Here is a 21,253-nt window from a genome sequence, read left to right as displayed (position 1 = left end):
AGCACAACAATTTGGAATGTCCTGAAAAAGAAAGAAACTACTGGTGTACTGAGCAACAGACGTCCAACAGGTCAGCCAAGGAAAACAACTGTAGTTGACGACAGAAATATCGTGAGAGCTGTGAAGAAAACCCCCAAAACATCAGTAAGTGACATCACCAACGACCTCCACAGTGCAGGGGTGAAGGTATCACAATCCACTGTTGGAAGAAGACTCAGAGAGCAGAAATATAGAGGCCACACCACAAGATGCAAACCACTCATCAGCAGGAAGAATCGGAAGGCCAGATTGAAATTTGCAAAGAAGTTCTGAAACACAATCTTATGGACCGAGATTAATCTCCATCAAAGTGATGGAAAGGCCAAAGTGTGGAGAAAGAAAGGAACTGTTTATGATCCGAAGCTTACAAGCTCATCTGAAAAGCATGGTGGAGGTAATGTCATGGCTTGGGCGTGCATGGCTGCTTCTGGAACAGGCTCATTAATATTTATTGATGATGTAACTGATGATGGTAGAAGCAGAATGAATTCACAAGTGTACAGAAACATTTTGTCTGCCAATTTACGGAAAAATGCATTGAAACTAATCGGGAGGACGTTTATCATGCAGCAGGACAATGACCCAAAGCACACTGCCAACAAAACAAAGGACTTCATCAGGGGAAAAAGTGGAAGGTTTTAGACTGGCCAAGTCAATCACCTGACCTTAACCCAATAGAGCATGCATTTCACCTCTTTAAGAGGAGACTGAGGGGAAAACACCTCGAAACAAACAAGAAGTGAAAGAAGCTGCGGTAAAAGCCTGGAATAGCATCACAAATAAACAATGCAACAGTTTGGTGATGTCGATGGGTCGCAGGCTTGAGGCAGTTATTGCAAGCAAGGGTTATGCCACCAAATATTAAATGTTATTTACTTTAAGATTATTTGTTCCATTACTTTTGCTCACCTAAGAATGCTGTGGTCTAAAACAAAGGGTGATTTTTGAAGACCCAAATGTTTTCAGTGAACAACAAAAACAAAGGAATTTGCCTTCCAATACTTTTGGAGCGGACTGTACATTAATTTTTATTGACATGTTGTTCAGTTAGCTCAGTTGGTAAAGCGCAGGACCTGCAACCCTAGGGTTGAGTGTTTGAACCTTTGCTTACACTTTCCATGTTATCTGTCAGTGGCCAAGTGACAATAATATATGGTTTTACTATATAATTAAGTAAATATAACCTCTTAATAATATACCTAAAGAAACCTCATTTCTTGACTGGCTCATCTCTTCTGTCTCAGAAAAGACACGTTGTTCTGTGTCAGCCACCGTAGCTGTCCTACGCTCTTTGAAAGGGTAGAGAGCAGTGGTAGACTGGAAAGTTGGTTGTAATTTGCAACCCTCACCACTACATGATGTCACTAAATCTTACACACTGAACCTTTAATCTATGAAATGTCAAATGTCCACCACAAGTTACCAGAGCCCAAAGTGAAGGCCAGAAAAATGACAAATTGAGTCCTCAACCAACAGCCAAAAACAAAACATAAAAAGGTAATAAATTAACTGAGAAATAAATTCCTTAAATCTTCAATCATCAATCTTTCTTAGAAGTAGAAGAGGAAGTTGTAACTGAGCACAAGGCTTCCCCGTTCACAGTGACTGTGTCCTGCTGCCCTCTAGTGGGTAATTTAATAGGATGCATGCGAAAGGAAGAGAGACTACAGAGAGACTGGGTCAAAACAGAGAAATGGGGTCAGTTTGACCGATAGCTCATTCTCATATATCCGAAACCAGGACTCATGGCTGACTTGACAGCTAACAAAATACAAAAAGTGCACTGCTAGTTTCACATCTTTCTAATTCATGAGCTCTTTCCACTGTTTGGAGAAAAGGTCTACAAGGAAACAGATCAAAAAGGTCACGGTTTAAACACAAACACATCAACTTTATTAATCTGTTTTTGGAACGAAGGAGTGGCGCACAGTTAAAATGTAATTTCGCCCATGAACTGTAAAGTTGGTAAGGTGGCGTACCTTATAACTGTGACAATGAGTCACCCACCTGCTATAAATAGTTAGTCACAGTAGAGCTTCAAGTCAATATGGTAAATGTTCTAACCTTCAATAAATAGTCCCACCAGTCTTTCATCAATCATGTTAAAAAATGCACCCTTTGTTTCAACAACTTTGTTTCTTCAGAACTTAGGCCAATTGACAGCAAATAAATCTGTATACAAATACATTTAAGTTTAAGATAAAACAGTAGTGATATCAGATATTCATCTCTATCGATTAAAGCAAAGAAAAGCAATTCACTGTTTCACTGAAAGGGTGTAAAACAATGTTTATTTCATTGTTACTAAACTTTAGTTTGGCTTTCCATCAATTTAGTGATGTAACTTGTTTGTTAGCAAAGTAAACTGCTGCAGGATATTTGTTCATGTTGTGTGTCGCTGAGCCACTCAGCAGCTGTTGAGAGTGTCTTGGTCTTTACAGTTTGATGAATGCTCTATTATATATTGCATACATATTTTTGGAGAAAGAGATGCAGGAGGACACCAGGCTACATAGAAACTGCCCTGCCTTCAGCACATACATGATTTAACTGCATAAAGAATACTTACCATTCACTGTGTGTTTTTATGTGTCTTCTGAACAAAGTACATGGCTTCGAGGCATATTATATGTTTACCAATGGCAGTGCACGCCTCCATGTCAAATACAAGCAGGTTCTACTTACAATAAAAAGTACTTCCTGCCTCACTTGTTCACCTACTATGCACTTTCTTCCTCTCTGAACTGAGTATGTGAAATATTAGACATTATAGACTCCATACAGAGTGATTTCCAGTGATTGCAACAGTAGAATAACATTGAATTCCTGCAAATTACAGGCAATCAAACTACAAGAACAGACCAACATGTGGAAGGCCACTGAGGTATAATAATGTATGACAAAGAAGCTGATTCAGAGGAAAAGGAAGCAAGAAAGAGGAACATCAGTTTAGATATCAGTAAAAGATGTGGTGTGAGATGCGAGTTTCATCCCTCTCGAAGTGAGTAAGAACCATGACATTACAAGGAAGAGAGAGCTAAACCCTAGCCCTGGCCTCCATCCTTCCATCCATCGTTAACCGCTTATCTTGCATACAGGGTCGTGGGGGGCTAGAGCCAGTCCTAGCTTACATCGTGCAAAAGGCGGGGTGCACCCTGGACAGGTCGCCAGTACCCTAGCCCTGCCATTAATAATAATTTAGTAGAGCAATACTATGGTCATACAATTTAGTTTGATAATTGATTGGTTGATTTAATTGAAAAATAATCACTGTATTTTTGTCCCTAGAAGATAAATGCATTCATGCAGAAGGGAGATAAAAAATAGTTATTAAAGGCCAAAGCACATTTAAAAATGTTAACTTGACATTTAAAATGGACCAATGACCAACCAAGACCCTAATGTCTGATCAATTTGACAGCCCGTTTAAGCCCGTTTAAGTCCATGATGTGGTAGGAGGGAGTAAAGCAGCCTTATAGCAGGAGCTGTAGCCTCACAGTCTACTCTGAGGATTTGAATTTGATTTGACTCTAGAGCTGCATTGATGAGGTAGGATCCTGGGTGGTGTAAGACCAGCATGACTGCAGTATCCTGGATGAGATGGACTTATTATAAGGGCATAGCTGTATCCTGCCACTCTGATGCAGAATTACGCATCATGCACTTTTTCTGCTGTACATACACACATGCAATCGGAGCAGCTAAGTCTATCAAAACATGTGACTTTAAAAAATGCTCTACATTACTATTATTCTAAAGAAAAGTAGAAAAGCTCAAAATTTTACCTCACTGCACAGCCAGTGAGTCAGCTTGATGATGATGATGATGATGAGACAAGTTAGAAATTGAATTGGATGAACAAATGGGTACATTTTCTGATGCAAGCTGGGTGTACATGTGCGTGTGTGAGACAGAAACAGAAAGAGAATGAATGGACATATAGTGGGGGTGCAGGCAAATCATGCGTCTGTATTTTAGTGTTGAAAATGTGTATTTTTCATGCTTTAGCAAGCATACTAAAGTTTAAGATAATCAGTTGCTCCGTCCTGAAAACACAGCCATCATATTTCCTGTGAAGTGTCAAGAGAATGACTTCAGAGGTGTAATTTGCAGTCAGTAATGCTGCCAAACCAACAAGGCAGCATTACTTTATTCTGTTATTGTGATACATTAAGACATGTGCGCTGCCACTGACAAACCAAATATTATATTATATTTAGGAGTGAAATCGCATTCATTTCAACACGTTGTGTGTGTTTGTGTATATATGATTTTGTGCATGCGAGTGTGAAAAAGAGACAGAGTCGGTATCCCATGTAGATTACTGTGTACTGTGGTCTCTCGGGGGTTTATGTAACCACTTCAGGGAGCTTAGCTGAGGCCTGTGATGTGCTGGTGTCACACACACACACACACACACAAAATAGAAATACAATCCAATGTGTGATTTCTTCTAACTGACCAGGCCACATCACCATATGGGGGTGCCGCTACAAATCCTCTCTTCTCCTGCACGATGTGACCTTTCTGTCCAATACATCCTTCTCATGTTTACATCTCTCTCTGATGCTGCCGCCTATAATTTCAGCCAAGTTTGTACTGTATCCTCTACTGCCGCAGACCCATCTAAATTATTAATCCTGCAGAGAACGCACACGTGTCCACTAGCAGACATAAACACAAACAGTGCACTCAAATACACACAACATGTTGCCATTTCTCTCTTATTTCTGCAGTGCCGTCCTAAAGCATGGCGTGCGTGCCAGAAGTGCGATGCCATGCCATGGAAATCAGAAAAATAAGATTTATTTTTGCAGCTTGGCTCTTTCATTGAATTACATTAGATTCAGTGATGGAGATGAAGGGCAAGAAGGAGAGGGGGAGAGAGAGAGAGATGCATGTCATCTAAGTGATTAAAGCCGCCAGTGCGGGGCGGTGCATGTGTGTGTTGCAGACACAGCAGGGGCAGAGGCGGATTAAAAAAAACACAGGATCAGACTGCACCACAGTTGTCAGAGATATGGGTGGGAGAAGGAGGGAGGGCAAGGACCACAACAAGGACATAGAGAGAAGAGAACTGGACAAGAAAAAAGCAAATTGGAGGAGATACACGAGATACTGAAAGGGAGAGGGAATAAAGAGATCAAACTAAGATTGGCAGGGGAGGAGAAAGAGAGCACAGAATCAATAGGCAATTGAGAGAAAGAGGCAGAGTGGAAGAGAGATGTGGGCAACAGGATACAGCTATCAACTGAAAAGAAAAGACAGTGAATAAGAATGAAAGGGGAGTGAAGATGTTAACGAAAACAGAGAAAGAATGGCAGTGAGTCAGTCAGTGCGTTTACGTACACTCAAATAATTTCATTATAACCAGAGTGAAGCGATTGTTGTAACTCATTTAAAACGTAAGCAGGTTATCTAACTGGAATTCAGGTTGTAATTAGAGTAAGCAGAAGCTGGTTATTCATCAGTCTTCAATATACTCTTGCCAAGCTCAGTCTTCTCTGTCTTTCCTTCAGCAAACACACTAGACATGCAGTGTACAGATGTGTGTTTGTAAAATAGTTTTCTCTATTAATTAATTAATGGCTTTGTCTGGCTAAAATGTACAAGAAAACAATATATATGTTCCTTTACAATTTCCTTCAGCACAAGGTGGCATCTTCTAATTCCTTGATATTCCATTTACAATAATATAAAGACAAAAGACAAAGAAAAACAGCAAATCCCCACAAGCTGGAAGCACAGTATTTGACGTTATTTCTTGAAAACCAACTTAAATGATAGATTGATCATTACAATAGCTGTTAATTTTTTTGTCAAACAACTAATAAATTGATCAACTAAACTAACTAAATGGCTGCGCATGCAGACACTGCGGCCTACAGCTCCTTTAAAAGTGTTTTTTCCTTTCCGTCTTTATTGAGGAAACACTTACGACAGAAACACAGTCAGTGGACATTGGATAAAGACGGGTTCGGATTAAAGAGCAGACCTGTTCTATCTCTCCGGGTGAAGCACTTGCCGGGCGGACCGTGACAGAGGGCAAGACTTCTGCTAAATGAGGAGGAGGCAGACTCTGTGTTTACATCGATGTTGCTTGGTGCTCAAACGCAGTCAAAATTGACACTTTTTATGTGAAGACGAAAACCGTATGATCATCACTATCTTGTTGCTACTATTTAAATTCTCACAGATGCAAATTCAAAAAATGCACTGTAGAATTATTTCCTGGGTGTATACATGTATGCATATATCTATATAAATAACTGTATGTTACCATATTCACGTGTAGCTTGAAGGGACTACAAACTTTAATTTCATTGTATAACCTTGTGTTGTAAAATGATAAATAAACTACGTTGATACACTGAACTAATCAATTTTAGCTCTAATTCAAACAGAGGTAATGCTGGAGGCTGTGAAAGAATATAAATACAATATAAATAATCATAACAATAATTCTGCATCTTTACCCTGACAATGTCTGACGTGTGTATGAAATGTTGTCGATAAACCAAACCCAATGTGTACTCTAAATTCAATGATTCATTCTTCTCCATTTCTTTGTAGTGTTATTTGATTTTAGCCTGCAGGGTACCATAAATCTTCCAGACATTGAATGTCTAATTAGCTAATCTTAACGTAATCTTACTATAGCAAGTTATTTGTGTCCATATAAATGCACTGAATGAGTTAGTCAATCCGTGTGATTGAAAATCTGGGAAAGGGCGGCTTCTCTGAATTCCCTTCTTTCTGTATCAGTTCCAATTTACTTTTACCATTTTAAGTTTCAGATGCAATGTGAAAAGCAGGAGCTTTTATATGTAGTGAATCTGTCCTTCATGAGTGCATCTGTCTGTGAAATGTTTTTTTGTTATTAAATTTCATACCATGCTGTTGGTGCCTCTTCCTCACCACGCAGCGTCCCTTCTCGTTCTCCTCCAATGGGGAGAGGCAGGAGCCACAGTGGGACGAGCCAGGCCTGCAGTAGTGGCGTCCCTCTCTGGCACAGTCTAAACGACGAGGGCACTTACTGCCAGCTGGGTGGGTGAGAGCGAGAGCGAGAGAGAGAGAGAGAGAGAGAGCGAGAGAGAGACGACAACAGTTCCATTAGTATTCCCCTGTGATGCAGAAATTATGCTTTTAATGAGGCAGTTAAATATTAGTCCGTGTGTGGAAAGAAGTACTACAAAATGCCCTCAATAAGAGATGCTTCAACTTTATAACCGGCACTCGGTTCATTAGTGGATATGTCTGCTCTTCAGCTCTATCCAGAAATGAAACATCTTCAACAACTTGACTGAGATTTTGAAAACAGTTTTAAGTTTGCTGTAACCTCATCACGGCTTCCATATAGGCAAGGTTTGCCAGATAGGACAGGAATGTTTGGACAGTAAGAAAAGCACATTTTGCAATGCAGTGAGCCCCACCTGTTTGGCAATCTGTGTCAGGTTAAACCAAAGTAAAGAGTGATGTACAGCTGCTCTCTCACAGACCTGCCCGCAATCAGGTTAGATAACCGCCTGACCTGATTACTGCCAGTGTGACACAAAAAAAAACAACCCAAAGGCCGTATTTAGATACAAACACATACGCATCCGGCACAGATACACAAAGGAAGAAGTGGGTCACAGAACCACTGCAGGTGTGTTTGGTAGCAGAGGGCAGGTGGAGCACGGGGACGCTATTAGAGTGGATAATTAGACCAGCAGAGCTGCACTGCGGGCCAGCTAAAGGTGAACAGCACAGAGGGTGATGATGCTGACAGGGGGTTGTGTAAGGTGGGAAGAGGCTGGAGGATCCCAGCATTTCTGAGGGATACTGGGTCTGAAAAGTCAAGGTTGTTCATGTCTAAAGGTGACAGATCAGCATTGTTAAAACCCCCTTTGTAAAGAAACGTGAAAACAAATGGTTTGAGCTTGGTGGGTCATGCCTTTGCAGTAGCCAGTGAGACGGAAGAACATTTTGATAAATGTTAAATTTTTACTTTAAGTATTTAAATGTTTTACAGAAGTGGATAAACAGGCCAATTGTAGTCAACAGTTTGATGTTTTGTTTTATTTTTTGATTTATTAACTAACCATTACAATGTGGCATTGATAAATCAGAACTCACATAGGGCCTATGAGATAACTAAAAAAAACTAAATTGAAAATTATTGTTTTTCTGTTTTGAAACAGAGTACAGTCATTCCTCCTTTCTTAGCCTGATTTTTTTTTTCCAACTGCATCATAAGGGGAGATAATTACACATGACAGGAGTTCGCTGAGGGGGAAATCTCAATGACCTGCATGGCAACAAGGCCTGTAATATAACAGGGAAGATGTGCTGTTGAAGGAGCACATGTGCAGACAGGGAGTGTTGAAGAGACGAAGAGCAGATAGAAGAGGGGCTGGAGACTGATGCTTGCCAGACAATAGATATAAGATTTAATCTTTACCATGTGGTTGTGGTGTGTATTTCTTGCTCATAACTCTAGTGTGGATTAATCACTGTATTTGTGACAATACAGAGTTCATGTATATTACCCATTTTCCACTACTACTACTGCTGCTACTGACTTGTTATATGGCAGTGGTTCTCAAACTTTTTCATGTCAAGGACCCCTAAACTGACGCAAATTAGACCACAGACCCCCATTTGATAAGATTTTGTCCCAGGAATGCCCAGCTGATAGGATTTTGCCTTTTAGATGTTTTATTCCAGAAGGTGTATGAAATCCATCACCAAAATAGTCATGCGTTCAGTCACTATGTTGCCCCTGGAACCACCTCAAAGACTCCTGGGGGTCTCACTTTGAGAACCACTGTTATATGGGATATGGGAAGTCATTTGACTAAATGCACAATCCCCTCTCTTACAATCTGCATTTCATGGACAGTTTGGTCTGTTTTTGATACAGTCCTCCAAGGTAAATTGTATAAATTCTGTTGATTTAGGCCACAGATTTCTTTGTATAGGTTACTTAATGATGAAATATTGATTAATGAAAATGGAATATAACTACATTTTGAAAAGAGTTGCCAATCAAATGTTTGTATTACAGAATACATGTAGCAATAAAGATACAAAAAAATCTGCACTACTGAACACTACTGGAAACAAATTAAACTAAATACAAATACGAATTAAAATCTGAAAAGTGTGCAAATACCTCAGATTGTAAGACAAATACTATATACTACACTATATACTATAAAAAGATATATACATTCCACATACCCACAGGAAAGAATAAAGGTTCATATTATCTTATCTTAAGTCTACACATAACAGGGGCACCACAGGGAGGCAGACACACATGCTAAAATCTAAAATGTCATTGACTTGTCTGCCTCAGGGAGTAGGCAGCACAGTGACGCAGGTGTAATTGGAGAAACTTTGTTTGTTTTCCTTTCTGTTTGTGTCAAAGATACAGAAAGAGCAGGAGGTGATGGGAGATTTCTTGGGAAAGCAGATGTTTTGCTTAGTGCCATGAATCACATTGGCATAAAACTATGCAGAAGCCTGAGCGCTTTTGATCGTTGGTTGTTGTTGAAAGTCATGCTCTGTCTTTTTCTGTTACCATGGCCTAGCAACAGATCTGTCACCTCTACATTTAATTATAGCATCACCTGCTCTCGACCCCGTTGTCAAGTTATTCCACCTCCCTGTGAGTGTAACATGCTCGTGTGCCGAGCCCCCTCATTCTCGTTTCCATCCAAGATTGTTCACTCTCTTAAATATTTCCTCCAATTGTTGTGGCATCTATTTTTACCACGCCACGTGCCTTCCTTTTAATTTCCCTCCAGGTATCAAACCTTTTCACTGAATCTTTTCAAGTGTTCTGATTAATTTCCTTCAATCCCCATGACCTTAGAGGAGAAGAAAAGTGCCAATAGAAATAGACTGTCCTTGTGGTATTTTATATGAGTGTGTACAGCTGGTGTAAATGGCGTGAACTAATTATAATTCATTTTTGGGCACGTGTGTGCATGTGCATGCCCTAAGCCGCAAAACTTCATGCAAAAAGACACTGATTCACTCACATTCAAAATCTGCAAGATGTAGTCTCCCTTTAACCCTCTTTTACCTCCGTGGTAGCTTTCATTCTTACTCCAACACACAAGCATAATTGCAGATAGTATTTCAGATCTCTTGTTGGAAGTAAAAAGAAGAGATTTTAGCTAGCTTGAATAGATGTTGATCAGATAAAGGGTACAGTATCATATTATATTATATATATATATATATTACATATTATTTTAATTATTGATTAATCTGCTAATTACCTTCTCCATAAATCATATGGTCTATAAAAAAAATTGTGAAAATGCCAAAGTTGACATTTTCAAATTTGCTTGTTTTGTTTAACTAACAGTCCAAAACCCGAAATGATTCAGTTTATTATTATTATGAGGAAAAACAGTTAATATTTTGGACCCAGTTCATTTTCAAGCAGTTTTGCTTTTTAAAAAAATGACTAGAGAGAAGCGTTCATCATTTCTTCACTGAGCATTGTTACATTGAGAGAAGATTGCTATGCCAGTCTAAGATATTTTACTGAAAATAAAGATGTCTTTGCTGTGTTGAATGCTGCATGGCTGGGAGTGGTTTAACACTGCCCAAATAGTTGGGCCAAGCAATGTCATTATTAAATAACCTCAGTTCTCAACTATTAACTCCATATCAAGTCACCTGCCCTTTCTCTATCCTGTCTCATTCTCCCCACCTCACCCACAAGTCCTGCTGTCAAATTGTTCTACCGCCCATTTTTTAACTCTTTGATCCGGTAACTGTCTGAGGATCAAGGGCTGTTTAAAACAAGATCAGGTGCAGATGACTGCACTCATGTCACAGATCAAACAAGCCATTCCAGTCTCGAGCTCCTTGACCTTTCTTCATTGCGAGTATTGGCCAACTTGTCAGATTCGTGCCTGGGTGTTTGGACGTGTGCTTGCTAGGGCTGGATCTTATGTCACATCCCCTGACGATGAAGCCTAATAGGGGTGTTTGAGATGACTACAGCTGACTTGAAGTCAAATGCACCTAATGACTGATACCCCGACTTTTCATTTAGCGTCAGCCAGCATGCGAAAAAGCTAAACTACATTAGTGAACACAGTAAACATTATAACTGCTAAAGATCAGCATGTTGGCACTGTCACTGTGCACATGTTAGCTTGCTTAAGTTGGCATATAGCTGAAAGCACCACTGTGCAGTACACAAAAACATGACTCTCTTGTTTTTCTATTTTGTTGAGATTTTGAGGCCAAAGTTGTAACTGAAAGACTGTTGACTGCCCCCGTTAATGTTCCATATAGGTACAACGTTTCAAGACCAAACTGGCTCTTAGTCAGGGACACACTTTTTTTTTGTACAGAAATCTGTCATGCACTACATTTATTCACTGCATTATGAAGTGCTTTCAGTTTCACATTTTTAAACAAATGAGATAAACAGAGGCTTTAGACTTCTTAAAATGTTCACATGTGCCATTATTTAAATGTCAGTCAGTGATGAAAACAGCTCCAGAGTGAGACTGTCTGTAGTAAAAGCATGGTACGTCTAGGTGTCAGTATTACAGGAGAATGAATTGGGACATTGGTGCAGTAATTTTGAGATAATCCATCGTAAGAGACTGCCTCTCAGTCAATTGCTCAATCATTCCATGTATTTGTCTGGACCCATACGGGTCACCATGTACAAAAAAGGGAAATCTGCTAATCCTCCCACATAAACGAACCACTCGTGTCTAAGACTTAATGGGAAGAGACATTCAATCCCTGCTGTTTATAATGAAGCTAGAATTTCACCACCTCTAGCCGCCACGTCGTCTGTTATTCATTATGTGTGAAGTTAATACAGTGGAACCTATTGCAGTCGCATGAATACAGATAATTATTCTCCTCACACACAAGCACTAATACATACGAAAACACACACCTAGGTATAAACCTACTGTATGTGTGCGTCATTATGAATGTGTGAGGCAGGCCAATGGTGAGAAAAATCAACGGAAGCGTGAAAATCAGGGAAGAGCATATACAAGTCAAATACATCGAAAACAGCATTCAGCTGCATGAACACCTTTTTGTCATTACTAAATTGCAATAATATGCTTTTGATGCAACAGTAAATGGAAATTATCATTATCATCATCTCCCCTAACTTACATTTAGATATTTCTCTACAGCTCTACAAGTAAAGATCATATATCATATGACAAAGCAGCTCAAATCTATTTACCAGCATAACAAAAGGAGCCACAGAAGTGAATGTCAAGTCGCCATAGGAGGTGGCCTCCCATCAACATGCCTCCCACACAGTGCTGTAGCTAATTAGACAGCTCAATCAAGGAGACAGAGGAAGTGAAATACAAAATAAGACAAGGAGATGGAGAAAGGGGGGGTAGGGAACCAAAACAGACACGGCCCAGCAGTACATTAGATCGTTTGGTATCGGTGAAGACAGTGGAGGTGTGAAAAAACATTATGTAACTCGGGGACAGTAGTCCTTGGAATGAGTAAAAAATGACTTTCCTAACCATCTGCTGCTGCTGTTGCCAGGCTGTGTGCTCAGCAGCAGCTCTGCCAGCAAGAGCTGGGAAGAAAACAGAGGCATTCTCACACACAGCCTGGTAAACACCTACACTCTCACACACAGAGATATACTCGATGTCACCGCTAACTTGTGCTTCTTCAAGCTGTTCTACAGATACAATACAGCAAATATCACAAAATCTGTGAGAGAGAGAGAGAGAGGGGTGGAAATGAGCATGCCAGGAGGGTTATACACTCCCATTGTGTGCGTTTCCTGACCCTCTGATAGCAAACAGGAAGTAAGCCAAACACTCCAAATCAAGTGGAAACATTAAAGAGCTCAGCTTGGTGCTCTTAACTTATGGAACCACATAGTTTATTTTCACATGGATAAAGTGCATGTACATGTGTTTGTGTATGTGTGTGTGGCTTTTTGTGTAACCATCCTGCTGTGCTCCTGTTTATCCACCGTGCTTCACTCTCAAATGACAGAAACAAACAAACGCCAAGCAGTCTGTCTCTGGTGCTTTATTGTCATTGGCGTCAACTGGGACAAGCAATTAGACAATTTAAATTTATCATTTGCCATACTGTTTCAACAGTGGTAGCTATCCTTTTTGCCCTCTGGCCATTTATCACCTACTCCATCCAAATAGGGGATTTGTTGTATAGAAAGAACAGACACTCGTTAATTCGTTTTAAATATTTACAATAAAAATTTAATGGACCCATAGCTGTTATGTGCTCAAGTGCCTTGATTTTTTTCAAGTGTCTAATTTAATCATTTTCATAATAGATTAGCCAAAACCAAAAAAATTCTGTAAAAAACTATGTGATTACTTTATCTATAAAACAGGTTCTTAATTGAATTTCCCCCAAAATGTCAATACTGTATCATATATCTATTGATATCGGAAAATAAAATTACATATATCTTGATATTTATATTGCCCATTAGTAGTGGGTAGTGCACATAATATCCACTCCAATAAACTTGTGAATTTAAAACATGTAAAAAAGGAAAATCAAGACCAACAACATTCAAAGAAAGCTATATTCAGGAATGCAAATAAAGGGGCGGACATATGTTAACAGTTTTAAAAATAGTGTGATCATAAAATAAGTGTGTGTTTGGAAGAGAAACACAATCTCTGATTACAGAAAGAAAAGGGTTTTTTGCACGTATGACAAAGGACAGCACATTTTGTACGTCTTGGACGAGTTCCTTGGCTTTGCGTTGGCATTAAAACAACTTCTGATCGGATGAGCCAGGATAAATGCTGACAAATGGAAAGCATACATGTAGGTTTCAGGTTCAAATGCAAATTCATTTTCGCAAAGAAAATTGCTCAGTCAGCTCTGAGTCTTTAACACCATACCTCATCACTTCTCAGAAAACAGTGTCAGAGAGCCCTAAGCTTAAGTAAGATGACTAAATACATGGAACCGGTCTACCTTATCAGTTTCAGTGTACTAGTGTAGTGTAGGTGTTGGTTTCCCACCGTAATGTGATGCAGTGACTCGTACATGTAGAAATGTCTGCCACAGTTTGGTGGAAAATGGGGCATGACTTTGCACCTGTTTAACACAAATGTGCAAGCACACGCAGACAGACACATCGTAGTGCTGAGGCAGGAAAAACACTTGTGGTTACATGAGTAGAGAGAGATAAAGGTAAAAAGGTAAAAGATTTCATCCTGGATGGAGTGCCAGTTTGTGCAAGAATAAGGTGAAACAGGTCTTTGTTTTTCTCCTCTCCTGGTGCAGCAGCGTCTCTTCTGACTTATCTCTGCCTGCGCCTGTCATTTGTCTTTTCTGTTGCAGTAACTTCTGCCATGTCAGACAATGACGAGTCTAACCCATTTCACAGGGGATAATTAGTGTCATTATCATTAGCGGGGAGCAGAGCAGCACACCACGCAGCAAACAGAACAAAGGTTAAATCATTTATACAATGGCAGCAAAAAAGCTACATGATTTAGTCTTTTTTCACGGCCATTGTGTTTGTTCGCCTCTGGCTGGTCCAGTTGTTAGAACAGTCTGAGATGTAATAATTCACTTCTTCTGAAAGCTTATTCAATTACTGCAATTACTTTAACTGGATTGACAGATGTAAACCATTGGGCTGCTTTGGATCACAGTTACCTTAAAATTAGGTGTTATTAGCAAACGTGTGTGTGTGTGGGGGGGGTTACCTAGTGTTATGTCACCTCCTATAGTATCTAAACATACACTGCGGAAGAAGCATCATGCTGATGCTTCTTCCGCAGTGTATTACCGTGCATTAGATATGATTGGTGCTTCTATTTAAATTAGGTAAGTGCACATTCTTGGTAAGGATGTGGCTACACACAAATGCAAACCTGTGCATGCAAAACTGCTGACAGTAATAGGCTGTTTCCTGATTTGTCAGTTTTTAATCACAAGACTGGGTTGATAAAAGACACAACTTTTGGTACAACAATTTAGATTAAGGTCTAGCACTAAAACTGGAGTGGCATAGCTTGATTCATTCCAGCTAATCTGTGCTGACTCTGACTTGATCAAGTTGATTAATTGCGGTCCTCTCATTTCCTGGAGAGGTCTGGTAGCCAACAGTATGCGATCAAGTGAAGAAACCAAAGGTCTGGCATTATAGAGCAGTGGTTTGCTTTGGCTGACCGCTTACTTTTCAGAGCTCCAAGATGAGACAACAAGGACCAGAATGCGGAAGATCAATAATATAGATGGTCTTTTCTGGCCAGTGTGTAATTTCAGTATGATGGCTATCACCATATAAGTGGGTTTTGCCTTTCTCTCACTGATGAATGCTGGTAATGTCAAATCCCCTCAATTTTAATCCAGAGGAGCACTTTCTAAATGACTTCCTGGAAGCACTGTGTTCACACACACAATATTAATCTAAGATTTTAAAAATTGAAGGTATGTATGTATGTGAACGTGCCCCAGTATTACAGATGATCATTTGTGTCACTGTCTTATTAGCACTAAAGTAACCTCACATTATCACTCTCCCCTTACAGTTTTGGAAAGATTCCTCATACAAGCTTGAGTTAATCCTATGCCTTCCTCATTCCAGCCAGATGCGTGGTCTTTTAATTGCATACAAACATACATCAGCTACACTTAATCTCCAGTCATATGAGGATATGAAGCATTACGTTTGAACCGACGCAGTGGTCTTTATGTCTCCTGGTAGTGTTTGTGTGCCCCTTCCCCTGATTTTTCATTGCTCTCAAACCCCGCTACAATGTAGATGACTAATTTTGCATGATGATTCGTTAAAGCTTAATCCTGGCGGAAGAAAAGACCAGAGGCAGCGGCTCTCTGAATAATAGTCACACCAATTCTATGTGGGTTTGGTGAATGACAAACCTGGCATTTAAATGTGGCAGCACAGCAACGATCTGGCTGAATTAGAATACTGAGAAGTGAAGATGATGTTTCCACAATTAAATGCTAAAATTAGAGCGGCAAGAACTTTTTGTTTCTCAGTGAAACAAGTGACTTTTCTGATGCCGTGAATTCAACGTGCCCCACTGAGCCTGAATTACAAATATATTCTGCGAGTTAAGGTAAGAATATTGGATTTCTTCCATCTTAAGAACCAAATGTTCTGTCAAAGCCTTCTGGCACACTGACACATGATGACGTGTCAGGGGTTGCTGAATCAACCACCTGATTACTATGCACTTCATGCTGCTGCCACACTCCTCCTGAAACTTGACCCGCTGCAAATACTGAATGTGCTTTTTGATGTTCTGTAGATGCCTCCAATATACTTAACAGTCTTTCACGTGGTCCAATTAACTTTGCCATTATGCCATTTGCTGCAAACACCTACTTCATGGAGAGCAAAAAATGTCTAATTTCGCCTCGTGTTGGTATTTCAACACAGTATGCTCAAACAATAGCCCACGTATTGACACACTGTCACGCACCAATGTGAACACGCTGCGCTCAAATATACTATTCTTTTCTAAACGCGTCAAAAGACACATTGGAGGCTACAGTGTGTCACCAGCTTTATACGTCTCCATCTTGCACAAAATTATGAAAAACTGCTGTATGTCATCAAACCATCTTTTTCCCACAGTTTCCCCAGCACTTGACAGAGAAAATAATGTCATTCGCATCGGTAGAATTTGGTTTTGTGAGGTGATGAAAAGTGGAAAGTCCAAGAACTTTAAATTTACCCTATATGGTAGAAACAAAAGCTGGCACTGTGTCATATCCTCTTTATCTGGCATGAGCAAAATGGGTTGGAGTGAACCACTAGAAGTACACACACACACACACACACACACACATATATATATAAAAACCTATAAATCCACACAGATCTGTGTCCAGGCCTATACAGTCTATGGTCCAGGCCTGTCCAGGCAGTAAATGTTCAGTATGATTCTAGTGTGTGTGTTCCTCAGATAAAAGGCTGAAGATTACCTGTGAGAGTCCAGCTGGTGGATCTCCCACATGGTTTCTGTGTTAAAAGCTGAGAAGCAGATTATCTCCTCTGCACAGTCAACAGCAATCATCACTGTGTGGAGACCATTTACCCTTTGCGCACACACACACACACACACACACACACATAAGATATTATATATTGTTTAATCGATAAACTAATCAAAGAAAACCTACATCAATACATAATTAAAATGCAGCTCCATAACAACAGCACGGCTATTTCTATTAAATTTGACCTACTCCTTTACATCTGGGCAAGATTGGTGCAAAATTAACTAAGTAAAAATCTGTGAACATACAAGGCATTTGGGAATTTGTATTGTTTTCACCATAGTTTTTTCCTTGTGCTCTTCTCTCGCTCAGAGGTAAACCTACCTGTCTAACCTGTCTAAACTCATGGGATATCCCACACACGCGACTTTATCGGCAACAAAATGACACCATGAACATCAGTAAAAAAAAGTAAATACAAACACATGTTTTTTCACTAAAACGCCGTAGCCTGCTCGGTGAGTTTAAAAACTCCTTCTGCCATGCTGTTTGTCACGAGCTCATCAGCAAAATATGCCCCAATGAGTATTACCGATGAGACAGACAATCCCGGGGATATCTGAAAATGAGCTTACACTAGCGAGGATAAATGGTTTTGTCTGGTGCTAGTGTGTGTGTGTTGTTGTGAGGTGGATTTACCTGGGAGATGTGCACTGACACGGACGGCACATAGCAGGACCACGGCGAGCAGCAGCAGCGAGGCCCGGCTCTGGCGTCCGTTCCGCGGGCTGGAGAGCAGCAGCATCCTTGGGGTCTTCTCGGTGACGGTGAACCGCAAACGGTGACGGAGGCTGTTGTCATTCCCCCATCACTTTTCTTTTTGTTTCGGGCTTGTTTTTTTGTTATGCGAGAGCTCTTCACACGCTGATGAGCCGAGCAGGTAGCACGGCGCCGTCTGTCCACACACTGCGCACTGTAATCCGTGGCAGAGCTAAAGATAGCGGAGCTTCAGGCAGGGAAGGAGGGGGTGTGCGTGTGTTTGACATGCTGCCTTCACGGTCTCCTCATAAAGTCCTAAATAAAAACCGAGTCGTCACAGAACAGACAGCTGATTTGTGTATTCCACAGTATGTTTTTTTATAACAGTATTATGCAGACAGTTATGGACTAGTAATCCATTATCAATTTGTTCAAAGTCGCCTTTTTGATTTAATGCAATTGAAACATGAAACATAAAGGGGCGTCCTTTCATTAAATAAAATAAAACGTAGTAGCAGACACAGTAAGAGGCGGTAAAACAAAAAGCTCTTTCCTCTTTGTTTCCACTAGAAAGAAAAGGCAATTATTTTACTAAAAAAAAAAACAACAGTTAACGATTAGCTCTTCCACATTATTAACTATTAATTCAACAACTTCTCACAGTCTTCAATTTAGTTCAAGAGGCTTTATTGCCATGACATTTGACATGTGTTGCCAACGCACATTTACGATTGTGAAAGACAATGTTAAGGAATGAAATTAACACAAATAAGGTGAATAATAAAATTAGTTAATAGAATAACATTGATAGGCTAATTAAATAAAAAATAATATTTAAAAAAATAAATACTAATCACGTTAGTATTGGTATTGTTTCCATGTGACCCTAACAATGCAAGACAAACAAAAACAATGCAAGTGTTCTATATACAGTGAGGAAAATAAGTATTTGAACACCCTGCTATTTTGCAAGTTCTCCCACTTAAAAATCATGGAGGGGTCTGAAATTGTCATCGTAGGTGCATGTCCACGGTGAGAGACATAATCTAAAAAAAAAAAAAAATCCAGAAATCACAATGTATGATTTTTTAACTATTTATTTGTATGATACAGCTGCAAATAAGTATTTGACCACCTGAGAAAATCAATGTTAATATTTGGTACAGTAGCCTTGTTTGCAATTACAGAGGTCAAACGTTTCCTGTAGTTTTTCACCAGGTTTGCACACACTGCAGGAGGGATTTTGGCCCACTCCTCCACACAGATCTTCTCTAGATCAGTCAGGTTTCTGGGCTGTCGCTGAGAAACACAGAGTTTGAGCTCCCTCCAAAGATTCTCTATTGGGTTTAGGTCTGGAGACTGGCTAGGCCACGCCAGAACCTTGATATGCTTCTTACAGAGCCACTCCTTGGTTATCCTGGCTGTGCGCTTCGGGTCATTGTCATGTTGGAAGACCCGGCCTCGACCCATCTTCAATGCTCTAACTGAGGGAAGGAGATTGTTCATATGTTGATGTTCATGTTGATAGTAGAGATAATATAGTCATTAGCCTAGTCAATAAATAACAACACAGGGAGGAGGAAGGATATGGATGCGGTAAATAGAATATAGTAAGTACAAGTGTATATATATGTCTATATATCTTTGTCATACTGGTTGTCTCATTTGTTGTGGCAGGAACTGACATATTAAAGAGCCTACATTGCACATTTTTTTCCTATGAAGGAGGGGAAATTTCTCTCTTTCCTTCCTGTCAAACTTCTGAATTCAGTGCAATTTTTTCCACTTCAACTTTGGAAATAGTTCATCCCTAATATTTCTGTATTTCTGACATTCAGTTAAAAATAGTAATTGTGTGTCTACAGCTCCCTCATTACAACGACAGCACAGCCAGTCCTCTCTGGGCAGCCAGGCCTGCAGATGTCTGCTCCTCTATGTGGTCTGTTTAGTAATAGTTTCTCAGTATCACTGTGATAGTTCAGTTGTTATCACATAACATCAAGTGTCAACGAAGTGTGAACGAAAGCCCCGAGAATAAGCTAATAAGTGGACCTTTAGTCAAGATAGTTTTTGAAACTTCTGTGTCAAAGGTCAACAACGGATTTCTATGCACAGAAAGCAAAAATAAGCCACGCTGGGAATCATGTCATATCAGATTTAATCTAATAGGCTACCTTTTTATTTTTCTACTGAAGATAAACATGACAACTAAACTTTAAATAGAGTAAAGATGAATGCCTCTAAAATAGCGCAATGACTAAAACTACAACTATGATTGAATATTCACTTTGAACTTCAGTTTTTGATATATAGATAGTCTCCACTCTCACACCATGACAACTAAAGCATACATGGAAAGTTCCACTTTTGAATTTAATCTTTATGCCTTTATCCTAACCTATGCAAAGTCTTACAATCGAGATGTCACTGTTTCCCACAGCACCTGAAGGCAGCGCTTTACTACATCCATGGAGATTAGAAACAGGGCTCGGAGGTAGGCTATGTGAGACGTGATGACGTTAAGGTATCTGACGTGCTTGCTTACATGGTCCACACAGTGCTTGAGCCCAGCATGTAACGATAAAAAATGCTAATCTAATTTTAATGATAATGAATTTACATTTTGTCAACCAATCATTCAATCATTTATTTGTATCAATTAATTGTTCATTAACCAACACAGATTAGCTAGTAGCAGCCTAATGAATATAGTGGTTGAGGTAGAAAGATAATGAGCGAATATAGGAGGCTTACTTTTATCCAAGCTGATGTAGCAGGTGCAGTAAAATGATGCCACACATGTTTTTAGATGTATGAATACACATCAAATAAAACATATACTGCAGCATCATTTCTTTCTGTTGTTGTCCGTTCCTCCTATAAACCACATTAATCTTTTCCAAACACAGAACAAATGGTGACTTGCAGCTGGCGACAGACCTGGCCTCTTTGTTTGCTTAGAGCTGAAAGACCTCCAAACAAAGGCCAAAATTTAGTGACCAGGCCAGAAACAAACACTGTTTGCCAGCGATAGATGAAATTAGCCATGTGGAACATATCTATGTATCAGCACTGAATACTACTATTATACATTATTGTAAAAACAGCATGGCTCTTTTATCATGGGAGAAATATCCATCCATGTGAAGGCACCCAAGATGAATATTATCGACTACATGACTACCAGGAAATCAGAACAGTTTGAATATAATATCACTATACTATCCAAAAACATGTGTGAATCATCTGCAGATCTGCGGTGTAATGTTTTGTCATTGCTCTTGTCACCACTGTCATTATCAGCAATATCAAATACGTCATCATTCATGTGGTTGTGGTCTTCTGTAGTAGCTGTTCCCATTCGGCACAAAAGGTTTCAAGGGCCATCTCATCTTCTGATGGGAAAAAAAACACATTCAGTGTTTTTATCAATATAGGGGTTGGGGTTGGGGGGGGGGGGGGGGGGAAA

General features: G+C 39.7%; 1 protein-coding gene across 1 annotated transcript in view; it reads right to left on the bottom strand.

Annotated features, from left to right (window-relative positions):
- The window catches only part of npdc1a (neural proliferation, differentiation and control, 1a), a 24,723-nt gene extending 6,676 nt beyond the window's left edge, over positions 1-18,047 (bottom strand). Inside the window, exons 1-2 of the mRNA XM_046067832.1 lie at positions 17,725-18,047; positions 6,933-7,082 (exon numbers count right to left, since the gene is read on the bottom strand). Of these exons, the coding sequence (XP_045923788.1) occupies positions 6,933-7,082; positions 17,725-17,830 (256 nt within the window). The 5' untranslated portion in view covers positions 17,831-18,047. The remainder of the gene's footprint in view (positions 1-6,932; positions 7,083-17,724) is intronic.
- Positions 18,048-21,253: the final 3,206 nt, after the last annotated feature.

The sequence above is a fragment of the Micropterus dolomieu genome, linkage group LG13 (genome assembly GCF_021292245.1).
Source record: "Micropterus dolomieu isolate WLL.071019.BEF.003 ecotype Adirondacks linkage group LG13, ASM2129224v1, whole genome shotgun sequence".
NCBI classification, from domain to species: domain Eukaryota; kingdom Metazoa; phylum Chordata; class Actinopteri; order Centrarchiformes; family Centrarchidae; genus Micropterus; species Micropterus dolomieu.
This window is presented reverse-complemented; position numbering and strand designations above follow the sequence as displayed.